The sequence below is a fragment of the Brassica rapa genome, chromosome A08 (genome assembly GCF_000309985.2).
Source record: "Brassica rapa cultivar Chiifu-401-42 chromosome A08, CAAS_Brap_v3.01, whole genome shotgun sequence".
Taxonomy (NCBI): Eukaryota; Viridiplantae; Streptophyta; class Magnoliopsida; order Brassicales; family Brassicaceae; genus Brassica; species Brassica rapa.
Genome location: NC_024802.2, coordinates 2,423,686 through 2,447,273, shown reverse-complemented (window position 1 = coordinate 2,447,273; position 23,588 = coordinate 2,423,686). Strand labels below are relative to the sequence as shown.

The window sequence follows — 23,588 nt, the reverse complement described above, 5'->3', positions numbered from 1 at the left end:
CATTTATTAATAATTTTTAAATATTTTGTTAGAAATAAATATTTATTTTTAATTTAATTTTTTTAAATTTGTTTTCTAATAAAATAAAAATCATGATTTTTTGATGAGTGATATTTTTATTTGGACCATCATTTAAATTTTATATTAAATGTATATCAATAATGCTAATATACATAATATTTTTAACTACTTTAATCATAATATCTTTTATATCTTTTAATTTTTCTAATTTTTTTTTTTTAAATTCTAACAAATCTCTTGAAAAAGATTATAATAAGATCTCAATTGTCATAAATTGAATATAAATATTTTCAACTAATTTTGTAATTAGCAATGAAATGTTACTAAAAGAATACAATTATATCCTATTTTATCAATTTTATAATAATATCTATCATTTTAAAATAAAAATGTTATATTGAACAAAATATGATAAAATTATTTTAAATTGATAAGTTAACATATTTTATTTTCATAAATATAAAATATTTATGCTAAAAATATAATATGTTGGTATAAGGGTTAAACTATAGAATACATGTATAAAAATTTAACTTATCTTAAACTTTTTAATATACAGTAATTTATTATATAAAATTAATAAACATTAAAAAATTACTAAAAAAATCTAGCGATTTGAATTACGGATCATGATTATAATAAATTAAATACAAAACTGTTTTCATGTATGTCGTTTCATGTATTAAAATTTTAGTTTAGTAATCAAACGCAAATTCAATAAGACAAATATATAATAAGAAACATATATATGTGATGATTTTAATTTACAGCATGAAAACTATAAAATTATTATATTTGGTATAATTATATAAATATTTAAATATGTGAGTAACATTAACAATATATAATAATTATGTAAAACCAAATATCTATATATATAAATGTGAAAATATATACCCGCACGGTTGTGCGGGTGGAAATCTAGTGAATACTTAAAATTTTAAAATACAAATTCTATACCTAATAAAGATAACTAAACCATTTAAAATTTATACTATTAATAGAATTATATGTGGTAATGATCACATTTAAATAATCTATCATATATTCATATGGATTTATTGTTAGAGCAATTATATAATAGATTATGAGAGAATAATAAATGAATTTATTTAAATCATGTAAAGTATTTATATAGTTAGAGAAATATTAGTTAAGACCAAATTAATAGTTAAGTCTAATGAAATGGTCCAACAACCTTGTTTAGGTAGATTTTTTAGAATTGCTTCCCTTTTAATAGTATAGATTCTTTCAAAAGAATAGTTCTTAACTAATAAACATTAGTTTTTTTCTTAGTTGTTTCAGATTTTTATATGCTCAGGACTGACACTGGACTTAAAGTAAGAACTATACTTGCAGTTAAATATAGAGAATATTCTACTTGGGGATTAACTAAAATTTGCATTTCTCCATTACATTTGTCACAGAAGCTACTTGTTCGAGACAAACTATTTTGGAATTTTGTGTAGTGATGACTACACCACAGAAACAACACATTTAAAACTCCTGAAAAAATTGGTAGACATGCGAGAAACTTTGTAAACAATTTATTTAATGACTTACAAATAGAAGCTTACTTCGTTTTTACACTCAAAAATTATATTAAGAGAAATAGAAAAGGAAAGAATATATAAGATACATACACAGTGATAATGTAAGAAAAATCGCACCAAAGTGTTTTAGAAGGACTATTTTGTTTTAATTTACATGAAATTTTGAGATTTTAAGATTAACTTTAATTTTATTTGAAACTGTTCAACCAATTAAATTTTACAGTCTTTTTTATGATTAGTTAACTGATTTTAAAATTATATCCTTGAAATACTTTTTTAGAGAAATAATTTTTTTTTAATCTTTGTATACTACTACAAAACATCAAATATTATGAAATAAAGAGAGTATAAAAATGTGTTGGGGACATAAGTGAAAAGGATGCCCTGGAAAATAGAAAGGTGAGAGTATTAAATGATCACTAGATTTTGACCCGCGCTTTCAAAGCGCGGGATTACATTTTGTTAAAAAATTATTAACCCGTATAGATCTAGGTGTTTGGTTTTCGATTCGGTACCACATCATCTTTTCGGTTTGGTTTTGGTTCGATTTTGATTTTTAGTTTTTGGTTCAAGAGATATATAAACTGTTCAGTTATTTATGATTTATAAATTTGGATTTGGTTTTGGTTTTGGTTTGATTATTTTGTTTTTCGGTTCAAATAACAATGTTAGAAATCTGATAAAATTTTGAGTTCAATTCAGTTTTGGTATGGATTTCGTTTTTTTATCTTGATTAATTAATGTAAAATCATATTTTGGATAAAATTTTGGATTACTTTGATAAATTTAAATATTTTGATACAAATTTTTTTGGGGTATTCGGTTCTATTACAAAATTAAGATAATGTTAATATTTAAAATAATAGGGTAATCAAGTTTTATAAATAATATTTTAAGATATTTGCTCATTTTGAAAGAAAATATAATTAATAAATTTAAGATACAAAACTCTATTTTGTTTATTAAAAATTAAATACTATTCTCAACACTTAAGTTGGGAAGCATGAAACCTCAAAATCATATATGAACTTGAAACAACACATACCTAAGTTTCAAAAGAAAAACACAACACATATACTTTCTTTTCTTTTTTTGAAAAAAAACACAACACACATACCTACGTATGATTCGTAGGAAAACATGAAACAACACACATACGTAAATGGTATCGGATTGACTCTTTAATCTTATAAATCTTTATTAAATTTAAAATATAAACACACATACGATAATACAGTTAAAAAAATACTATATTAAATAAAATTTGTTAACTAAGTGAAAAAAATTTCTCACACAGTCTCTTGTGAGAATGAACAATATGTATTTGAAATATGGGACATAATTACTTCTGAAAATTTCAAAGATGAGATATACATAATTTATCCTCTTTAAAAAATCAGTGATTTAAGAATACGTTATATAATTCAAACTGAAACCTTTGTTTTGGAAAATCAGATCATTTAGATTCTGGAATCTCTTATTCGTTTGGCTTTACTTAAAGCCTTATAGATATTTTGTTTTACTTAAATACTTATAGATATTTCAAGTAACAGATGTCTTCTCTTGCTTAAAAGGAGCTCAGCAGTGATTCTCAAATAAGGTAGTGTCATATAGGCTACTACATATGATGCAACAGAAGCTAAAACACAAAGTAACACAAAGTATGTAATACTTTAAATACTTACATGTTTATAGATATAATATTTTTCTTGTAGCATGAATTTTGATCCCCTGCAAAACGATAGAAAAGATAAACAATGAATTAAATTTTCATCAGGATAACGCTACACTCATTTAAAATATTACGGGATTTATAAGATAAAATAGACTCAACCTTTTTGCCTGAGAAAATAATTTTCAAGGTCTCACCAAATTGTGCAGTAATTGCTTCTATGTGTGAATGACCTTAACTTTGATGAACCATGTCGTTTTGCAAGGCTTCGCCTCGTCAAGGTATGCTACTCTCTGCATAGCCACATTTTGTATGCAAGAATGATGAAGAGAACGTGGTTGCCTTGACTGATATATGTGTTCGTATTTATGATAGTCAATAGGTAGGGTTGTTTAGATAGTCGGATGTAATATGGTTGTAGAAAATCTAGTTTAAATCGCATATCTTGCAAATTGAGGCAATTCTAGTTATGGATAACTCAATATTACGTTTGGTAAATTTATTGTTAATTATATTCAATGATCGAAGATTCTAGCATTTGCTAGTTGATATTTGGTGTTTGAATATAAAGTTAGAGTAACGTAATATTCGTTATTGTTAGGTAATTATATATTAGGCTGAAGATTCGCAACCACATTCGGTTACCAAATCTGTGTAGTTATTTAATAGTAGCTAAAAGCTTTTAATGGTTATGATATTCTGTGTTTGTTTAGAAATTTAGATATTCGACCATTTACTTTTAAATAGTATAAAAATGACGGCCGAATATGCCTAGTTTTCATTAGTTTTATCTAATTTTCTTTTGCAAAAAAAAAATCTTTAATATAATAGCTATTTTCTGTTAGCAGAAATCGTGGAAAATGATGGTTACAACAGGCATATTTGGATTGAATATAGGTGCGATACCAGTTGTGATTGCATGTCGAATTAATAGATCAATATTATCATCTTTTTTACAGAAATATTGCATAAGTTTTAAATAGTAATTAATTTTTAAATCATTACTGTGGAATATCAATCGAGTTTGCACACAATACAAAATGAAATGTTTAATATTAAATAATTTATTCAAATCGGTAAGACAATAAAGTTAGGGTTTACGGTTTGTTTAGCAAGTTCAAAGATTAGTGTATAGGGTCTTTTTGTGTTTAGGGTTTGTTTTTATAAAGTATATGATTGGGTGTACCCATTGTAATCACAACAGTTGTTCTATATCTATGGTTGAACGGTGCAATCGTTTGTACATTGATTGTAAGTTATGAATGGTTGAAATATTATATGGAAGAAAGTATAGTTTTAACGTTGAAGCTTGCACAATCCAATATTCAAGTTAAGTCTCCTGAAAAATTGAAATGTTAAAGGGTCAGTGTTGATGGAACTTGATGATTTGAATTTCAATGGACAATTTTTTTCGTACATATAGTGTTTAAGCAATGAAAACCAGAGTGTTATAGCAATTCAAGATGGTTTAAAAACTTTGATACATATATATCTATACGTTTATGTATGATAGAAGAGATAGAAAAAGATACTTAGAAATGGTAAATTAACTAAACCCGGACAAGTTTCTAAAGTTAATGAGATGGTTAATTAAAACGTTTTTCATAAATGATAGTATTTAATTAAAATCATAGTTTAAACATAATCCAGTGGCATTGTCTTGTAAATATTGTTGAAACGGAAAAGTATCTCAAAAAAGGGCCTTCTGTTTTAATAGTATTGATTACTTATTTGTCAAAAAAGATTTTGAATATTTTAAATACTTTCAAAGTTGGCCAACAAATATATTTTGGTCTCTCTAGTGAACGAACAAATATGACTAGCCATAAACTATGAAGTATGCTTCAAGTCACATATCTTAAGAAACTTCGCTCATAAAATATTAATCTATAATGATTTTAAAAGAGCTTTTATGTACAGTAATGGACATGGACCTTACAAACATACTAATAAAACACTACTACAATACATGCCTCATGCGTGTAGTTATATATTAGCCTAACATTTGAACTTTATATCAATTCTTTAATGTCATTTTGGATGTACATTTCTAAACTTTTTTTGTTAAACAAGTACAAATCTTTTTTAATTTCAACTACTATCCAACAAATATATCATCTATTATAATGACGTTTACGAAGAGGCATTGTGATATATCATATTGTGTTTAGAATATATAAATCAAATTACTTTGAACCTAGATGATTGAGAATATTACAGTTGGAAAAGAAAAACTTGTTACATAAAAGTTCCACTAAATAATACGATATAGTGCTAAATATTGTGCCTTCAAGAACTGAATATAATGATAAATCTGGATTGATTGGTCTAGTAGAAGGAATAATTTAGAATAACGTTATAAGTTTGGATATGTTTGAGTAAACGAATGCAGAAAAATGTTTTTGGCTATTTGGTTACCGATCTTAGGTGTATAGTAATCTGAAATAAACTTATTATTACCTGAGAACATGCTCCATCCAGATAATAGGAAGATATGTCAAGTAGTTTGTATTACTATCTTCGCAGTGTCACAAAAATAAGTAATGGAAACTTCAAAAGGAAATAACACGCACGCTATTGCTTTGTTAGTGTAATGAAGTTGTCAAAGTAGTTAGATGGTGCTTTTGTGTTTGTGAGATAGAGATAGACTCTTATTAAAAGGCCTTTTCCTTTTTTCCAATTATTAACAATCAAAGAGATGTCATCCCCACACCTTATCTAACAGTTTGGTTTAGTGGTTTAACTACAAATCTTAGAAGACAATTTACTTTCAATTGTTTAAAAACTTTGAAAGAATCAACGTATACATGATGAAAATGATCCCGGAGTTTTGGGGGTGTGCCCTGCCCGTTTTCGAATCGATTAAGGTACGCATCTGTTTATTGGAAGACCAAAAACTTAATAAGACTACATTTTATACATTGATATCATTAATATACGTATTCTGTATCCTAAGCATTCAAAACAATTTCATTGGGTGATTTTCGTCTCTAATTTAACAAAATTGTAACAGTACTAGTCGATGATGCATGTTCGTACACTCGTATCATTAGAACTGTCAATGAGCATGCACACGAGACTTTTTAGCTAGTACATAACTATATTAATATAAATGTATATTTTACTCCCTTCGTTTAAAAAAGATAAATATTTAAAAAAATTGTTTCACAAAGATAGATATTTTATATTTTTATGAAAAAATTGTAAACTTCAAAAAAAATTGATTTTATTCAATTAATATTGGTTAAAAATATTAAAAATTAAAAATTGCAGAAAACATTAATACATTTCTTATAGTGATTTAATGTGTTTTTTAATATGTGTGAAAACGCTAAAAAAATTATCTTTATGAAACGGATGGAATAATAAATATTTGAAAATTTTTATGTTTCTTCGTTTAAAATTATACTAATATAGGAAAATGATGATTTTTTCCTAAAAATCATCATTTAAAAAGTTGTTTGTATTGCTAAACCCTCATGATGCATGGTTTTTTTTTAAAGGTGATGCATGGTTGTTTGTTGATAAATATTCTTGTTGTTAACATATTGAAACTTTTGAGTAAAGCTCTTTAAAAGAAGTTCAAGAGGAGCATGATCATTTCACTATTATTACCATATCACTACTATTTATATACTCCCTCCGTTTTTTAATATAAGTCGTTTTACAGCTATACACGTAGATTAAGAAAACCATTAATTTCTTATATTTTCTAAACAAAAATATCATTAATTATTTACCTAACCACAATTCAACCAATAGAAAAATAGAAGATATATTATCATTGATCATACAACATTAATTATTAATAAATTTTACATACAAAACCGAAAACGACATATAATTTAAAACAAAAAAGTTTCTCTAAAACGACTTATATTAAAAAGCAGAGGGAGTATAAAATATCGAGACACAAACGTTAATTAATTATTTGATAAATTCTAAACTGATTGTTATTATTATTATTTTTTTTAATTGTTATTACTGTATTATTTAGAGAGTGGTTTAAGATAGCTTTGACTCTAAGCAAAAATGACTAAGCATGGACTAACTAACACTCACTACGAAGCAAGAAAAATATTAATGGAAGCTTAAAGTGACATTACATCTTTTGATTTTCTATAAATATTTCATTAACGTTAATAGCAAAATACATTACTTTGCTTGTAGTGATATTATCTCATTCTCACGTACGTACACACTTTCCTTGAGAATAAAATTTAGGAATCCCTACATAAATTGACCCATTCTTTTCTCTCTCGTTGACTTTATATTGACCGTATACGACCGAAACAATCAAGAGTAAACGTAAAAGCTCATATCTTAGGAAAAAAGGTATAAAATAGCATATGAATTTTTCTTTAAAAAAAATATGGGAAAATTTGGGAAAATACATTTATATGAGATTTTAATTTGAAAACTACACAATTATTTATTTATTTTGAGAACTACACTTTTGTACATGTAAATTGACTAAATTATCCAATCTGTATATTTAAAATTATTGTTATATAATTTTGTCATAACTGTTATTTAAATAGTTAAACTAAAAATTTCACAAGAATGATATTTTTATTTATTTTCTTTTCAGAAAATACTATTAAATCTAAATAATATCTTTTTTAAGTATATGTTTATTTTTTCTGAAAAAATTATATATTAAAACAAAAGTCACAATCTTGATTCATGTGTAATCTTTTAAAAAATACACTTAATAGACATATTCATAGAAAGTCATGTTACATTTAATCTCTAATTTTATCATTTAAATTTGGGCGTACCAAAAATTTTTATTGGGCTATCAATAATTAAATTTAAACGATATATGATCCATTAGATTTTAGATAATATAAATTAAATAGATATAATTTAATGTTTTAATATTATACCTCCATATGTTAAATATTTAAATATTTGTCTATGTTAACTTTTAAAATTATAAAGATTTTTTTTAAATAACAAAATTTATATTATCTAACAATAATTAATTTTTATTGCCTTAAACCAATAAAAACAAATTTTAAACTATATAGTTTATTTTAAAAATTAAACAAAAACTAAATGTTTAATTATTTACTCGATAAATTTCGATAATATAAATCTATGAAGCGAAAAGTTTAATTTTTTAAAAAAATTCTAAATTTGTGAAATATTAAAATATCTTTGAATATGACAATAAAACAATATTTTACTAATCTTTATATATATATTTACAATTTTAATAATAAAATAATAATGTGAAAATAATAATCTGAAAATATATATAGAAAAAGATACAAATACATGTGAAAGTTTGAAACAATCTATTCAATGAAAAAATATACCGTAAATTTATTATGTTTTAAAAATTGATAGACATATATATATTATAATATATATCAATTTAGAATTGAAAACAAAATATTTATATAAAAATAAATGAAAACGAAAATCCGCGCAACCAACGCCACAAGAACATTGTGACAACATTCTATCTAAAAAATGATTATATAAAAATACTATTAACTTCTTTGGAGTCTTGAGTTTTTTCTTTATTAACTTTGTAGACATCAGTTTCTTAGTCGTGAGTTTTTTTGCATTACAAACTAAAGTTAGGTATGACAAAAAATTTTTTTTATAAATTATTGATCTAATATATAATGCTAGAAAAGTTATGATTATTTCAAAACATAAACAATTTTGATTTTTTAAGTTTTATATTGAATTAGGGTAAAACTGTGTTTTCACATATGAGAAAGTGTAATTATCAAAAAGAAAAAAATAAGGTATATTTTTCAAATTTCAAATCACAAACAGGGTATTTTTCAAATTCTCCCTATATATATATATATATATATAATATTCTTTGATTACAAATGCATTATTGACATGATTACCTGTTTTCAATAAATTTGAGTCAATAGTAATTCTTTTTTTTGTCAAGGGAATTAATAGTAATTCAATAAATTTATTTATTATAGAAATTACTAGTAACAAAGCATAGAAAACTTCAAAAATGATATTTGCAATTATTTTTTTAAAACAGAAAAGTTTACGTGTTGGTTCTGTTAGCTAGATTAATTTGTGGGTTTTTTTTGTAACACTTTTTTTTTTTTAATTTGTGGGTTAATATATGGAAACTATAAGTATAAGAAGAATACCAATTTAATTAAGTCTTTCTCAAAAAAGTAAATCAATTTAAGCACATGCAAATGTTCAATCAACTTTATAAGAAGCTTAAAGATAAACCAATTTTTCCTAAAATGTTTTTCTGATGATAATTATTCTCAAGAATGATAATATAAGATTTCATGGTGGCCAAATATATGTATCAGAGGAGAGACAGTATCATTTTGGTTATTTTATGTGAATTCGTGTAAACATTATAGTTAAATACCATGTTATATAAATCAGCCACGATAGCTGGAAGATCTATAATCTACACAATAAAAAAAAAAGAATTTGACAAACCACAATTTTAAAATTTGAATTATGCTAATTAGCTATAATGGCTGCACTTACCATAATAGATCACAAATTCGCCAAGACTGAAAAATTTAACGGACTAAAACTTTGAATTAACTGATAATGAAGACTGCATTTATTCAGGTAACTACGAATTAGCAAAATCGCAAGAAAAAAAAAACTACCTTATTTTTCTTGTAATTTAAAAATAATAATGCGAAAATCATGGTTTAGGGAGATATTATTATACTGTAGAAAGGTCAGAAACTAAACTAACATCTGACAAATCATAACAAAAAAAAAAAAATAGGAATAAACATGCCAAACTCTAAAGTTGATGTAAACTTCTGAAAAAAGCCAAAATAATAATAATAATTTAAAGAGGTCATAAAAACCCAAAACAAAAATAAGATTTTGAGGAAACCTCTACCCCAAATCCACAAACCCCCACTTGCATTTTCTCCCCCATCTCCCATCACTCTCTCTCTCTCTCTCTCTCTCTCTCTCTCTCGTCTTCCTCTGCTCCGAAGCAACACAAACTGCAAAAATTCCTTCTTAAATCCCAGAATTTGCAAAAACCAATCTCTAAAAGTTTCGGTTTTGATGAGTTTGAGTGAGAAAAATAGTCAAATCTCTTGAACGCAATGTGAGGATCAACGAATAAGAAGAAGAAGAAGACCAAACAATGGTAGCTGGAGTACTCTCCAGCACTGACCCAAGAAACGCACCTCGAGATCGGCCCAACAATGTCGGAAGCGGACAAAGAAGACCAACAAGAGGCAAACAAGTCCCCTCTCGCTACTTATCTCCTTCCCCTTCTCACTCCCTCTCCTCCTCCACCACAACAACCTCATCCTCTTCCTCTTCTTCCTCCTCCGCCTTTCTCAAGACAACTAAACGACACCCATCTCCCTTACTCCCTCGCCCTACAAACTCCACTTCAAATCCCATCAAAACGCCGTCGTTACTACCTAAACGCTCGCAATCGGCGGACCGTCGCCGACCCTCGGCAGCTCCGGCCGAAATGTCGGTGGCGACGAAGATGCTCATCACTTCCACTCGGAGCTTGTCTGTTTCCTTCCAAGGCGAAGCCTTTTCGCTTCCCATTAGCAAAAAGAAGGAGCCTGCTTCTCCGCCGGTTTCTCACCGGAGATCGACGCCGGTGCGAGATCAGAGGGAGAACTCGAAGCCGGTGGACCAGCATCGCTGGCCCGGAGCTTCCCGGAGAGGAAAGTCCGAGCCTTTTGCGCCGAATCCGCTCTTTGGTGAGAGTCCTAGGGTTTCTATTAATGGAAGGTTGAGTTTAAATATGGAAAGTGGAAGAAGAAGAAGAAGACCAAACAATGGTTTATTAACCTCTAGTGACGTCACTGCTTCTGATACTGATAGTGTTTCTTCTGGTAGCACTAACGGCGAAACCTCCAAGTCAAGGAGCTTGGCTTCTTCTGCTAGGTTCTGGCAAGAGACTAATACCCGGTTAAGGCGGTTGCAGGATCCCGGTTCGCCTAGTGTGTCATCTCCTCGTGGTATGGCTTCTTCTCCTGTAAGAGGTGGTGGTGGTGCTGCTGCTATTCGCTCTGCTTCACCGAGTAAGCTTTGGGCTACTACTACTACTACGACTTCATCTCCAGCTAGGGCTCTTTCGAGTCCTTGTCGAGTGTCTGATCAGATGAATAACCGCAAGGACACGCCTTCGATTCTTAGCTTCTCTGCTGATATTAGGAGAGGGAAGATTGGGGGAGATCGTGTTGTGGATGCACATTTGCTGAGGCTTCTGTATAACCGTTACTTGCAATGGAGGTTTGTTAATGCGAGGGCAGACTCTGCTTTAATGGTGCAGAGATTGAACGCAGAGGTATGGCTTATGAGTTTTTTCTTTTTTCTTTTTATGGATTGTATAAGCCACACCTGCTGCAGAATTAGAAAAGGGTATGATTAGTTCGTCTACGCTTAGGATCTAAATGCATTTATGGAACTTATCGTTTAGTCTCATTCTAGGTACTAACACCCCCAGATAAATCATATGACAACATGGAGTTTAAGCATGAATGTTATAGTTAATTTTTTTCTGCATATAACTGTTAGTTGAAATCTTTCAAGGAGATGGTTGTAAGTTTAAACTGAAAGACATTGTTTCTTGGGGGTTTATGGTATAACATAGAATGTGATAACACTTCTTGTTTTCTCTTTGCCAGAAAAACCTGTGGAATGCATGGGTATCAATCTCTGAACTGCGCCACAGCGTTACGTTAAAGAGAATCAAGTTACTTTTGCTAAGGCAGAAACTGAAACTGGCTTCTCTTCTGAGGGGGCAGGTAAGAATATGAACCTCTTTCTATTAAGATTTCTCTTGATTAAGATTTGTTTATTTCAATTTTTGGGAAAGAAGACAGATTATTCTGTGGAATTTAGCTTAGTGATTCATTCTTGCTGTAGAGAGAAAAGAAAGTTTTGGATATAACTTAATTTAGTGCAGAATGGTAATTGTACTGTAACAGGTTTAGCAAATGAATCTGGACTCTAGCTAAATTGTTTGTATGGTAGGTAAAATTGTTAGATCTACCACTAGAAGAAGTTGGTATACTTACTTGCTTAGATTCATTTCACAACAACATTCTGAATCTCTGACAAGGAAACATAAGATTTTATTTATTTTGAAACTGAAGCACTAGAATCCCCCTTGGGTGGTGCATATAAAAATAAAGAATAATAGTATGGATGTTGATTTTGATATTAGTAAATAATAACTCGCTTGTGTATTTGTTATTGTAGATGGGATATCTAGAAGAATGGTCTCTTCTAGACAAAGATCATTCAAGTTCTTTGTCTGGAGCAACCCAAGCCTTGAAAGCCAGCACGCTTCGTCTACCTATTGTTGGAAAAACGGTGGTGAGTTACCTATGTGACATAATATACTAATAGCCCTGACATGATTGTTTTGGCTTTAACTTTTAAAACATTGTGTTAGGTTGATATCAAAGACCTTAAGTATGCTGTTAGTTCAGCTGTTGATGTAATGCAAGCTATGTCATCTTCCATATTCTCGCTTACTTTGAAGGTAAAGTGCTCTTTGTCTCTCTATCTCAGCGATTAACTTAAAAACTGTCTTTTCAAAGCTAAAATCACATGTCTTGAGTCTGAAATGTAATTTGTCTTGGGACAACCCTTGTGTGTTTATGGATTAAGCTCATTTCTGTTATATTATGGCTAGGTTGATGAAATGAATTCTGTAATGGTGGAAACGGTGAATGTAACTGCAAAGGAAAAGGTTTTGCTTGAAAGATGTCAAGGTTTCTTATCAAGAGTAGCAGCAATGCAGGTAAACAAATTTTCTTCTTGTTCTTTTGTCAGGTTTAGATTTATCTGCAATGTCTATATTCTGACATTGACTTGGGGTAAACACAAAACAAACAGGTTACAGACTGTAGCGTGAAGACGCACATAATACAACTAAGACCAATCACAAGCAGCTTGACTTCATGACTCTAGAAAAACTGATCTTCCTCAAGAGAATATATTTGTTCTTTTTGACTACAACAACAACAGTTCTCACCAAGAACAAATTTGCTAACACGGGGCCTTTTTCTTCCTCGAATCTCGACCTTATCGTTTTCAAACCAAGATTAAGGATGAGGCTCGCGGGTTTATTGTCGCCATCTCTCTCTCTTTCCCCTTGCTCTCTCTCTTGCTTCTCGTAGTTTTTTGTTTTTATGTAAGTTTGCAGGTAATTCCTCTAAAGTAAGTAAGCTTAGTTTTGTATACAAAAGTTTTCTTCTTGTGTACATATAACAGATGTAGTAATGTAATGAATCACTGATTTTGTCTTTCCTTTTTTTTGTTATAGACTTGTTGACGTTTTTATAATGTTAAGCGGTCTTGTCTTTCTAGTTTATGTGCCTCAACGCCTTGTTTGTTGTTAACCTTGAAGTCCACTGATTTAGATCCTGATCTTTTTATAAGGTGGTACCATAATTTATACCAAGCATCTCTACATTTTGAATATTTGTATAAAAGTACATTATCTTTCTATAATTTATACGGTGTTTTGCCGGTTACTTTGTATAACATTTTGTTCAGGATAATGATTTTTTCCGGTCAACAACTCCATTAGATTCGAGTGAATATGGAGCAATAGTTTGGTAGATTAATTCTATGTTCTTTATAGAATGCATTAAATGGATCATCATACTCACATCTTTTATGGCTTCTAACTCTATCTTTATAGTTGTTCTAAGTTGATTTTCAACATCGAATTTTAATTCTTTGAATTTATCAAAGGTTTCATCTTTATTACGTAATAAATATACATAATAATATTTTGTGCAGTCTTCTATGAAAGTCATAAAGTATATTTTCTCTCAGTTTTTATGTATTTTAAGTCACATAAATCAAATCTAGACGTTCATTTATTCTTTCGACATGAAGTGATAAAGTTTTTGTGAGTTTAGCATGTATGCATACTTCGTGGAAGTCTTTTTCTCTCTAATATTGGCGATTTCCGGCAAGGTCTAGTGATCGTTTATTGCCTTTTTTAATCAGCTCTTTCCCTCGTCGTTGAGTGGATCTTCAATTACCGGCAATTTTTGCTACGGTATCTTTTTTGGAAAGTCTTCAGAATTTCCTTTATTGGTGACCGTCAAACCCAAGTCTTTCTCTTTTTCTTCCTCTTGAGATCCTACTTTCCTTATTCCTCCTCAATCAAACCTTAACTTTCCGGTTTTGTTATGATTTCTCAAAAAATCGTCATTGAATTTTGCCATATTAATAGTAAATTCTCATCAATTACGTTAGACCTTCACCCGAAAAATTCTCATCTCCGTCATAGCTTGATCTGCTTTGAACTTCCGACTACGGCGAATATGGCTGATATGCTCCAAAAAGCAATTAACGCTATGTCTATTGAAGACAATGAAGCACCCCTCTCTCTCCCAGATGAACCCCGCTTCAGAGTCTTTGATGCTAATGAGACAAGTCTTCTTGGAAGGCTGCTGAATCCAGATTGTCAATCGATGACAAGGATGATTGAGTACATGCCGACTGCTTGGAGGGTTTACGATCGAGTCCGAGCAATAGCTTTATCTCAAGATCGTTTCCAGTTTATCTTCCAGAGAGAAGAAGACCTGGAGACAGTACTGAAGGATCGGCCTTGGTCTTACAACCATTGGGCTATGGCTTTAGAAAGGTGGACTGCTAATCCTCCGGAGGGCTTTCTGAACTCTATGGATCTGTGGATCAGGATCAGGAACATACCGGTGAATTATTTCACTATTGATACCATGTTTGCTTTGGCGTCAGAAGTTGGTAAAGTGGAAGAGATCGCTTACGATCCTAAGATTTCACATACCAAGGAATACATCAGAGCCAAAATATGTTTTGACGTCGCCAAGCCAGCGAAAGCTTCTAGGAAACTGAATATTCCTGGAAAAGAGCCGGCCTTGATAGAGTTTGAATATGAGAAAGTGCATAAGCGGTGCTTCCATTGCTTGTGACTTACTCATGAAAAAATTTGATGCCCATTGTTGAGGAAAGATGGTAACAAAGAAAAACAAAGCATGAGGGGGCAGGATATAACATCAAAAGCTAATGTTGGAGATTTTGCAAGCAAAGCTCTGAAGATTCTCGATGGTCCCCCGGGGTTTCCTCCACTGTTTCCAGAACTTTCTCAGCAAGATAGGAAGATGGCTCTGTTATACATATCTCATGCAGATGATACGGAGAGGAATGCAAGAATTGAACGTGTGAAACAAGGCATTGCAGATAATGCAGCAGAGGCCTCTATTAGACTAACAAAGATCACTCATGAGCTTGATAAAGGGAAGGGCCATGTCTTCTCCTACATGGACAATCCAGTTCCTGCTAAGAAGCCTAATTTGTTGGGCATTGGAACATCATCGGAGGAGGATAAACTAGATCACCACGAGGAAGTAGCTGAGTCTTCTGCGACTATAAATACTTCTGTCTCTGCTCCTACTCAGATTCTGACGGGTTTTCAGCTCGGCCCTTCTTCGGGGGGGGGGGGGGCGAGTTTCCGGGAATTTGAGCTTAAGCAAGTCACAGAGGAAACGTCCTCCATCATGGAAGAGAAGGAACAACACGAGACAAACATCTGCTCTCCCGGTCTCCTCAACACGATCAGATTCTCAATCATCCCCGATCAAGATGAAGAGAAAATCTTCACCACCACCTTACTCATCCGAACACAAAACCCCAAAGATCACCAAACCTTCGGTGGCTTCCGTATTGAAGCCGCTGCTGCCCCAATGAGTATTCTGAGCTGGAACTGTCGAGGTGCAGGAGGCACTGAGACAGTTAATCACCTCCGGGGACTTAGACGTTAATTTTTCCCGGATTTCTTATTTTTAATGGAAACAAAGCAGCAGTCAGAGTATGTTAAAGGTTTACAAAAAATTTTGGGATATGATCATTTGGTTACAGTTGATCCGCTTGGTTTAAGCGGGGATTTGGCGTTGATGTGGAAAGATAGTTTTAAGGTGTCGGTTTTGGAAGCAGATAATAGAATCATTGATGTGAAGGTTTCTTATGGTACATTGGATTTCTATCTCACATGTGTGTATGGAGATCCAGTGAGGGCTAGAAGAAAGGAGGTGTGGGATCGCCTTGAGAGGATTGGTTTGGTGAGAGACGAGGCTTGGATTTTGGCTGGTGATTTTATTGAGTTAATGTCAAACGAGGAGAAATCAAGAGGAGCGATCCGTGAGGAATCTACATTTTGGGATTTCAGAAACTTGGCTCAGAATTGTAAGTTGAAGGAGATCAGATTTACTGGTAATAGCTTATCTTGGAGCGGGTGGAGAGAGAAGGCTTGGGTCCAATGCCGCCTTGGTAGAAGCTTTGGGAATAATGAGTGGTTCACCTTGTTCTCGCGTGTGTGTATGGAGTACCTTGATATGTACGCCTCTGATCATAGACCAATTCGGATCTGTTTTACTCATGAAAGAACTGGAGCACACAACAAGCGGTTTTTCTTTGACAAAAGGATGACAACAAGAGAGGGGTTTGAAGAAGTGGTAAAACAGAGTTGGGGTGGCGTTAATGGTGATAAGAGCACCATCATGGAGAGAATCATTCGTTGTAAACAGAGAATAACGAGGTGGAAGAAGCGTACTGACATGAACTCCAGAGATAAGATCACTCGTCTTAAAGCGCTGCTTGAAAAGGAGGTTTCCAAAACTTGCCCCTCCAACAGAGTCATGCAACGTCTAAAACATGAGCTTGCTTTTGCGTACCGTGAAGAAGAAACCTACTGGAGACAAAAATGTAGGGAGGAATGGCTGAGGGAGGGGGACAGAAACACTAAGTTCTTCCAGAACTGTGTTAAAGGAAAATGTATGCAGAACAGAATTTTAATGTTGTTGGATGATCTGGGAAGAGAACATTTCTCTGAAGGATCCAAAGGAAATATTGCAGTGGACTTCTTCAGAGAATTGTTTCGCAGTTCAGACCCGTTTGACCTTGAAACATTGTTTATCCGCTTCAGAGGAAGAGTCACTGATGAGATGAATGTGCGGCTCACGTCACCGGTGTTAGAAGAAGAGATTAAAATGGCAGCCTTCTCTGTTAAAGGAACCAGTGCCCCAGGAGATGATGGTCTAACTGGAGCCTTTTATCAAAAATATTGGCATATTGTTGGACCGAGTTTATCTGAGGAAATACAGAAATTCTTTCATACATCCATAATGCCGGACGGGTGGAATCACACTTTGCTCAGTCTCCTCCCGAAGATCACCAAGCCAACAAGGATGCAAGACATGCGACCCATCAGTCTCTGTTCGGTGCAATATAAGATCATCTCCAAAATTCTCTGCAACAGACTGAAAACTATCCTCCCTCAGATAATTTCAGACACACAAGGGGCATTCATATCCGGGAGATTAATATCTGATAACATTTTGATCGCACATGAGATGGTCCATGGTCTTAGAACCAACACTAAGGTGTCAGAGGAGTGCATGGCGATCAAAACGGACATGTCGAAAGCTTACGACCGTGTAGAATGGAATTTCCTTGAAGTTCTGATGGAGCAAATGGGTTTTGATAGAAGTTGGATTCGCTGGATCATGTCATGTGTATCTTCTGTCTCGTTCTCTGTGTTGTTAAATGGTAACTCCCACGGGTACATCAAACCAGAGAGAGGAATAAGACAAGGAGATCCCTTATCTCCATTCCTGTTTATTTTGTGCGCAGAAGCATTAGTTCACTCGCTAAATATGGCTGAGGAGATGGGGCGCATTCAGGGTATCAAACTATCTTCTTCAGGTCCTGCTGTTCATCATTTGTTATTCGCTGATGACAGTTTACTGCTGTGTAAAGCAAGCGGCACTGAAGCAAAGGAGATCCTTGAATGTCTTAAAGCTTATGGAGATGCCTCTGGACAGGTTATTAACCTGCAAAAGTCATCAATCATCTTTGGTTCCAAGGTAACTGACTCTATCAAAACGGAAGTTAAAGACATTATGGGAATTGATCAAGAGGGTGGTGAGGGCTCTTACCTCGGTCTTCCGGAATGTTTCAGTGGTTCCAAAAGGAGACTACTGAGCTTCATCAAGGAGAAACTCCATGGGAGACTGAATGGATGGTTTTCGAAATCACTTTCCAATGGAGGGAAAGAAATTCTCTTAAAGTCAGTAGCTATGGCTTTACCTGTCTATGCCATGTCCTGTTTTAAACTCCCTAAAGAGGTATGTGCAAAGCTCACTAGTGCAATGATAGAGTTTGGTGGAGCAGTGGAAATAACAGAAAAAAGATCTCATGGGTGGCATGGCAGAAGCTGTGCAAAGACAAAGAGTTGGGAGGACTAGGTTTCAAGGACATGGAGAAATTCAATCAGTCCTTGCTTGCGAAACAAGCCTCTCGTATTTGGCAGAATCCTGACTCTCTTCTTGGGCGTATTATGAAGCATAAATACTTTCCAAGATCATCTTTTCTGGAGTGTGGTTTAGGAACAAGACCTTCTTATGCATGGCGTAGCATCATCCATGGAAGAGAGCTCCTAGCACAAAGTCTATTAAAGAAAATTGGTGATGGGGCGGAGACTAGAGTCTGGACGGACAAATGGATTATGGATGAGGCTCCCAGGGCCCCACAGTATAAGCAAGATGCTATTGTTGATCTAACTATCACAGTGGCAGATTTGATAGACCCTCAGAGGAATACATGGAATTCTAGGGTGCTCTCTGAGCTCATTGTTGACGAGGATGTGAGAATCATTCAAAGCTCATGCCTTAACGTGAGAGTACCGGATTCAATTGTCTGGGGTTTTTCCAAGAATGGGAGGTATGATACAAGAAGTGGCTACAAAGCTCTGGAAACATTTCAAGAAATTCAAGCCCCAGGCACCTTTACTCTTCCACCATTAGAGAAAAGACTTTGGGGGGATCTTTGGAAAACCAAAACTTCGCCAAAACTCAGACATTTTATGTGGCGTGCTTTATCAGGAGCTCTGGCGGTTAAAGAGAGAATCAGATCTCGCGGAATCAATGTGGACACCACTTGCTTGCAATGTGGTCTACATGAGGAAAGCATTTGTCATGTCCTCTTTAACTGTGAAATGGCGAAAGAGACATGGGAAAGATCTCAGATACCTCTGCCTCAATCAGGTTTTTCATCCACCTCTGTGTTATTAAACCTCCATCATCTGATGAGAGTAAGTAAAGATAAGAAACTGGACTATGAGACGCGAGCGAGGTTTCCTTGGATATTGTGGCATCTATGGAAAGCAAGAAATACTTTATGCTTTGAACAAACAAGGGTTGACTCCTCTGTCATCCTTACTAAAGCAATAGAAGAGTCAAGAATTTGGTTTCTGATACAGAACAAAGACAATTCCATGAACTCTAATGTTCCGATCGGCCGTGGTAAGCAAATGTGGAGCAAACCTCCCATCGGTTTTATTAAATGCAATGTTGGTTCCTCATGGATTCCAACGCACATGCATAGTGGAGGGTCATGGATTGTTCGTGATTTTCGGGGGGACACCTATGGAACACAGCCGTCGAGCCTTCACAGGCATTCAATCCAAGCTGGAAGCTGAACTGGAAGCAATCGGTTGGGCGGCTGAAGATCTTCATTCCCTTCACTGGAGCAAGGTCATTTTGGAGATTTCGTCATCACAAGCATTAGAAGCTTTGGAGAAACCGCATACTGCGCACCACCTTTCCAACGTGATAGCTCACACATCTGCCTTGCTGAAGAAGTTTCATGTATGCCAGGTTGAGGTTGTGGATGATAACGCTAATAGAGTGGCAAAAGAGATTGCAGTTAGTGTCACTAAAGATGGAAGATTTCAATCTTATGTGGCCCGTGGAGGACCAACTTGGCTGGCTAACATAATTCAGTCTGATGCACGCTGAACCAGGACAACTCTGTGAGTTTGATGCTCCTGCTTTTCCGACCAGCTTGTATTACTGCAGGCTTGGATTTCCATTATTTCCTCTTACCCCTTTTGATTTGAGGTTTTATTTATCTTGCTAACACCTACTGGTGTTGTGTTGTTTTTTTCTTTTATTTGAATCCCAAGCCAATTGTCTTGGATAACAATATGTGGATTTTATATCTTCAATGAAAAAAAAAAGCATGTATGCATACTACATATTATTCGTTACTTGTTTTGCATTTTGGATTAGATTTAGATTCACTAATTTTATATTAATTTGTAGTTCGCATGACCTAATTTTTAGTGACATATATTAAAAGACTTAACCAAATAAACAATTGGCTTTGATTGAAAGTATTTAATCATCACTGATAAAACATTTATATAAGTTTATAAACTCAATTTCACGCTCTAAATACTAAACACTAATTAATAGTCACTAAACTCTAAATTCAAATATTATGATATTTTTAATTGAAAGTATTTTTGAAAAGTGGTATCCAAAGTAAGGCTCTATATATAAAGTTTGTTAATTTCTATATTTGTTTCAAACTAATTAATAAAGGGAAAAATTATTCGAAATTCATATTAAGAATGTAAAACACCATTAAAACATTTATTTCAATACATAAGAAACGTTACATTAGAATATAAAAAGTACTCAATTCAAGACGATTTTGTGTTGTTGACTTCAGCCTCCAATGCTTCAACAAACTTATCAGCATAACCACTCAACAATCCAGGACTAACCAAAGTCTCTTTCAGTTTCATATGATTCCTCTTCACTAAATTCCCAATCTCACTATCTTTATCCATCACGGATTTAACTGCATCTCTCAAGCTCTCTTTCGAAAACCATCCTGAATCTTCTCTATGAACTTTCACAGAAACTTCTAGTTCCTCACTCAATAATTTTGTGGTGAGAACTTGATCACCTAACTGAGGAATAAACACAATCTGACAATCACTAACCAGAGATTCCCACATTGAACCGGATCCACAATGGTTCACGAAGCAACCTACTGACTGATGAGACAATATCAAAGGTTGTTCCACCCATCCTCCCCAAACGATTCCACGCCCTTTAACCCGTTCTTCAAACCCTTCTGGTAAAGCTTCTTGAACTGTTGAAGAGCCTCTTGGCAGCTTAACTGCTACCAGAAATGGTAAACCAGTTAGCTCCATCCCTAAGCAGAGTTCTTGAAATTGATCTTTCTCTAAAATGGTTTGGCTGCCCAACGCACAAAACACTACCGAGCCCGGTTCAAACCGGTTTAACCACTGATTCCACTGATCTTCTAATGGTTTAACACTCTTTTCTTGCGGCTCAGGGAACATTGGACCGGTCAAAAGAACTTTTCTCTGGCATTCTCTCTCGATGAAACTGCAATATTTACCCTCGATTTCCGCGCATGTTCTTATGGAAGCTACGTCAGAGTTCTTAAGCCCTGTAATGATCCGACTAAAGAAACGTTTGTGGGAGTTCGTGAAGATAGAATAGAGGTTGGCGTCGTGCCCACGAAAAGCCACTTTCGAAGAAGGATAACCAGGCTGTTGAGGAAACCCTAATTCAACACCAGGTGCAAGAGCAACAGCTACACAAGCTGCGGATACAATCTGGTAACTCACACTCTTGACTCCAAACTCTTTGGCCATTTCTGGAACCCAAGGAACTAAATCAAAGAATATTAGGTCTGGTTTCAAAACACGAACCTTTGCTTCGATTTGATCGCGTAATAGATCCATGGCATCGGATATGAGTTTCCCAGTTGTGTTTGGTGGGAGATCTGCGGTTGTCTCTGCGCCAACAGGGAGACCTTCAACAGGAGGAAGAGTAAGAGGATGGAAGCAAATGCTCTCTGGGTGCAGGTTAAGAGATTCAAGCTGTTTCTGAGCTTTCTTGGGAAGCAAGAAGGTTATGCTATGACCTTTCTCAGCTAGTTTGTTGGCTAGATGAAGATATGGAATCATATGACCAAAAGCAAAACATGGGTACATAAAAGCATGAAACTTGGACCCCATTTTCTCAAGAGAGCAAAAGGAAGAAATTTGTGAGTCTTTTTCCCAAATTATATAGAAGAAAAGTCGCTTCTTTTGATTTTAGATGCTCCTACTCTTCTCTGTTTATCTCTCTATATATCTATTAACTTACCTCAGTTTTAAAGGATGTGTAGTTTTTATTTGATATTTAGTCCGGTTAGGTGGTGCTAATTGGTGATTTGCATGTGTCATGTGTTAAATGTCAGGTGAATCCAGGTGAATCACGTGAGGAAGGAAAGATAGTTGGTGAAGTATGTGAGAGAGAGAGAGAGGGAGCATGATGCTTTAGATGTTCTAGGAACCGAGATGCTCTTCCTCTGCTCAGTTTATTTATCTATATATATCTAACAGTAATTAGCTTAACATGATTTGTTTTAGGTGAGGTGTCATTATATTATTAATTGAGATTAGTTAGGTTAGGTAGTGGTAATTGCTGGATTGCATCTGCATGTTCCTTTTGTTAATTAAGGAATATGTCTTTGTCCATATTTTGCTTAGTTGGGTTTTTTTTTTTGTCTTTTGCTGATAGTATGAAGTTCCCAAGCTATACCATATCACTGAACTAGCAACAGCAAATCATGGAAACCAAATCATGAGTCAAGTTTTGGAAGCGAACTTGGGAAGAAACTTGGCAAGGAAGACACAAGGTCTATATTCTCGACGGACTTGATATATTATGAGAACCATTTGCACCACTTTTAGTTAAGTACTACTGTTATTAATTAGGATTGAAATGTGATCAATATTGTGATATATTTTTTCATTTTTCACAAATATTTTTAAAACACATTAAATTTGCATGTAAATATACTATCTTCTGTGATTATAAATTTTAAATAAAGTTAAACTGTAGTAATTCAATAAAAGTTATACTAATTTATTATCATTAAATAACATAAAATTTATAGAAAACACACAAAAATTTATCTTTTTGAAACAATATTTTTCTCCAAAACATTTATCTTTGGGCATGGGAGGTATATTTTTTTTGGAAATTGTTGGGTTAGGTAGTCATAATTAGTGGATTGAATGTGTATCATGTGCAAATGTCATGGATCATTGTGATATAGATCTTGCAAGATATCCGATCAAGAAATATGCTATATGTGAATATTATCTTTACATAATAATTCTTTTTTTGCTTGAGCAACTATATAATATAATAATATTCATTTTGTATTCGGTTTAGTGCATGTGCTTGAATTAATACATAAAACAACTTTAACCAACAAAAAAAATTTATATGGAGAACTTTTATCAGGCAGAAAATGAAGGTCGCTGGAGTCCGTTGTGATGCGGAAAAGTACTTTGATTGTTAAACATTACGGAACAAGATCATTTTGATATCAATGTATTGCCGAATAATACCCAGGCGTTTCTGATATTTTTCTGACGTTTTTCACTATTCGATCTGGATGGTGAAATACATGGGCCTAAATGATGGCCCATTACGAGATATTTCACG

At 33.3% G+C, this 23,588-nt stretch overlaps 3 protein-coding genes across 3 annotated transcripts; 2 read left to right on the top strand and 1 right to left on the bottom strand.

Moving 5' to 3' along the window:
* The first annotated feature begins 9,373 nt into the window (after nt 1-9,373).
* Nucleotides 9,374-13,554, top strand: LOC103832908 (QWRF motif-containing protein 2). The gene is made up of 6 exons (XM_009109005.3): nt 9,374-11,545; nt 11,886-12,005; nt 12,463-12,579; nt 12,659-12,748; nt 12,902-13,009; nt 13,105-13,554. The coding sequence occupies exons 1-6, from the start codon at nt 10,376-10,378 to the stop codon at nt 13,171-13,173; spliced, it is 1,674 nt and encodes a 557-aa protein (XP_009107253.1). The 5' UTR covers nt 9,374-10,375; the 3' UTR covers nt 13,174-13,554.
* Nucleotides 13,555-14,549: 995 nt separating this feature from the next.
* Nucleotides 14,550-15,179, top strand: LOC117127361 (uncharacterized protein At4g02000-like). Its single transcript, XM_033277493.1, has one exon. It carries the CDS (start codon nt 14,550-14,552, stop codon nt 15,177-15,179), a length of 630 nt encoding a protein of 209 aa, XP_033133384.1.
* Nucleotides 15,180-20,653: 5,474 nt separating this feature from the next.
* On the bottom strand, nt 20,654-23,369 carry LOC103832907 (UDP-glycosyltransferase 79B5). Its single transcript, XM_009109004.3, has one exon. It carries the CDS (start codon nt 22,103-22,105, stop codon nt 20,750-20,752), a length of 1,356 nt encoding a protein of 451 aa, XP_009107252.1. The 5' UTR covers nt 22,106-23,369; the 3' UTR covers nt 20,654-20,749.
* Nucleotides 23,370-23,588: the final 219 nt, after the last annotated feature.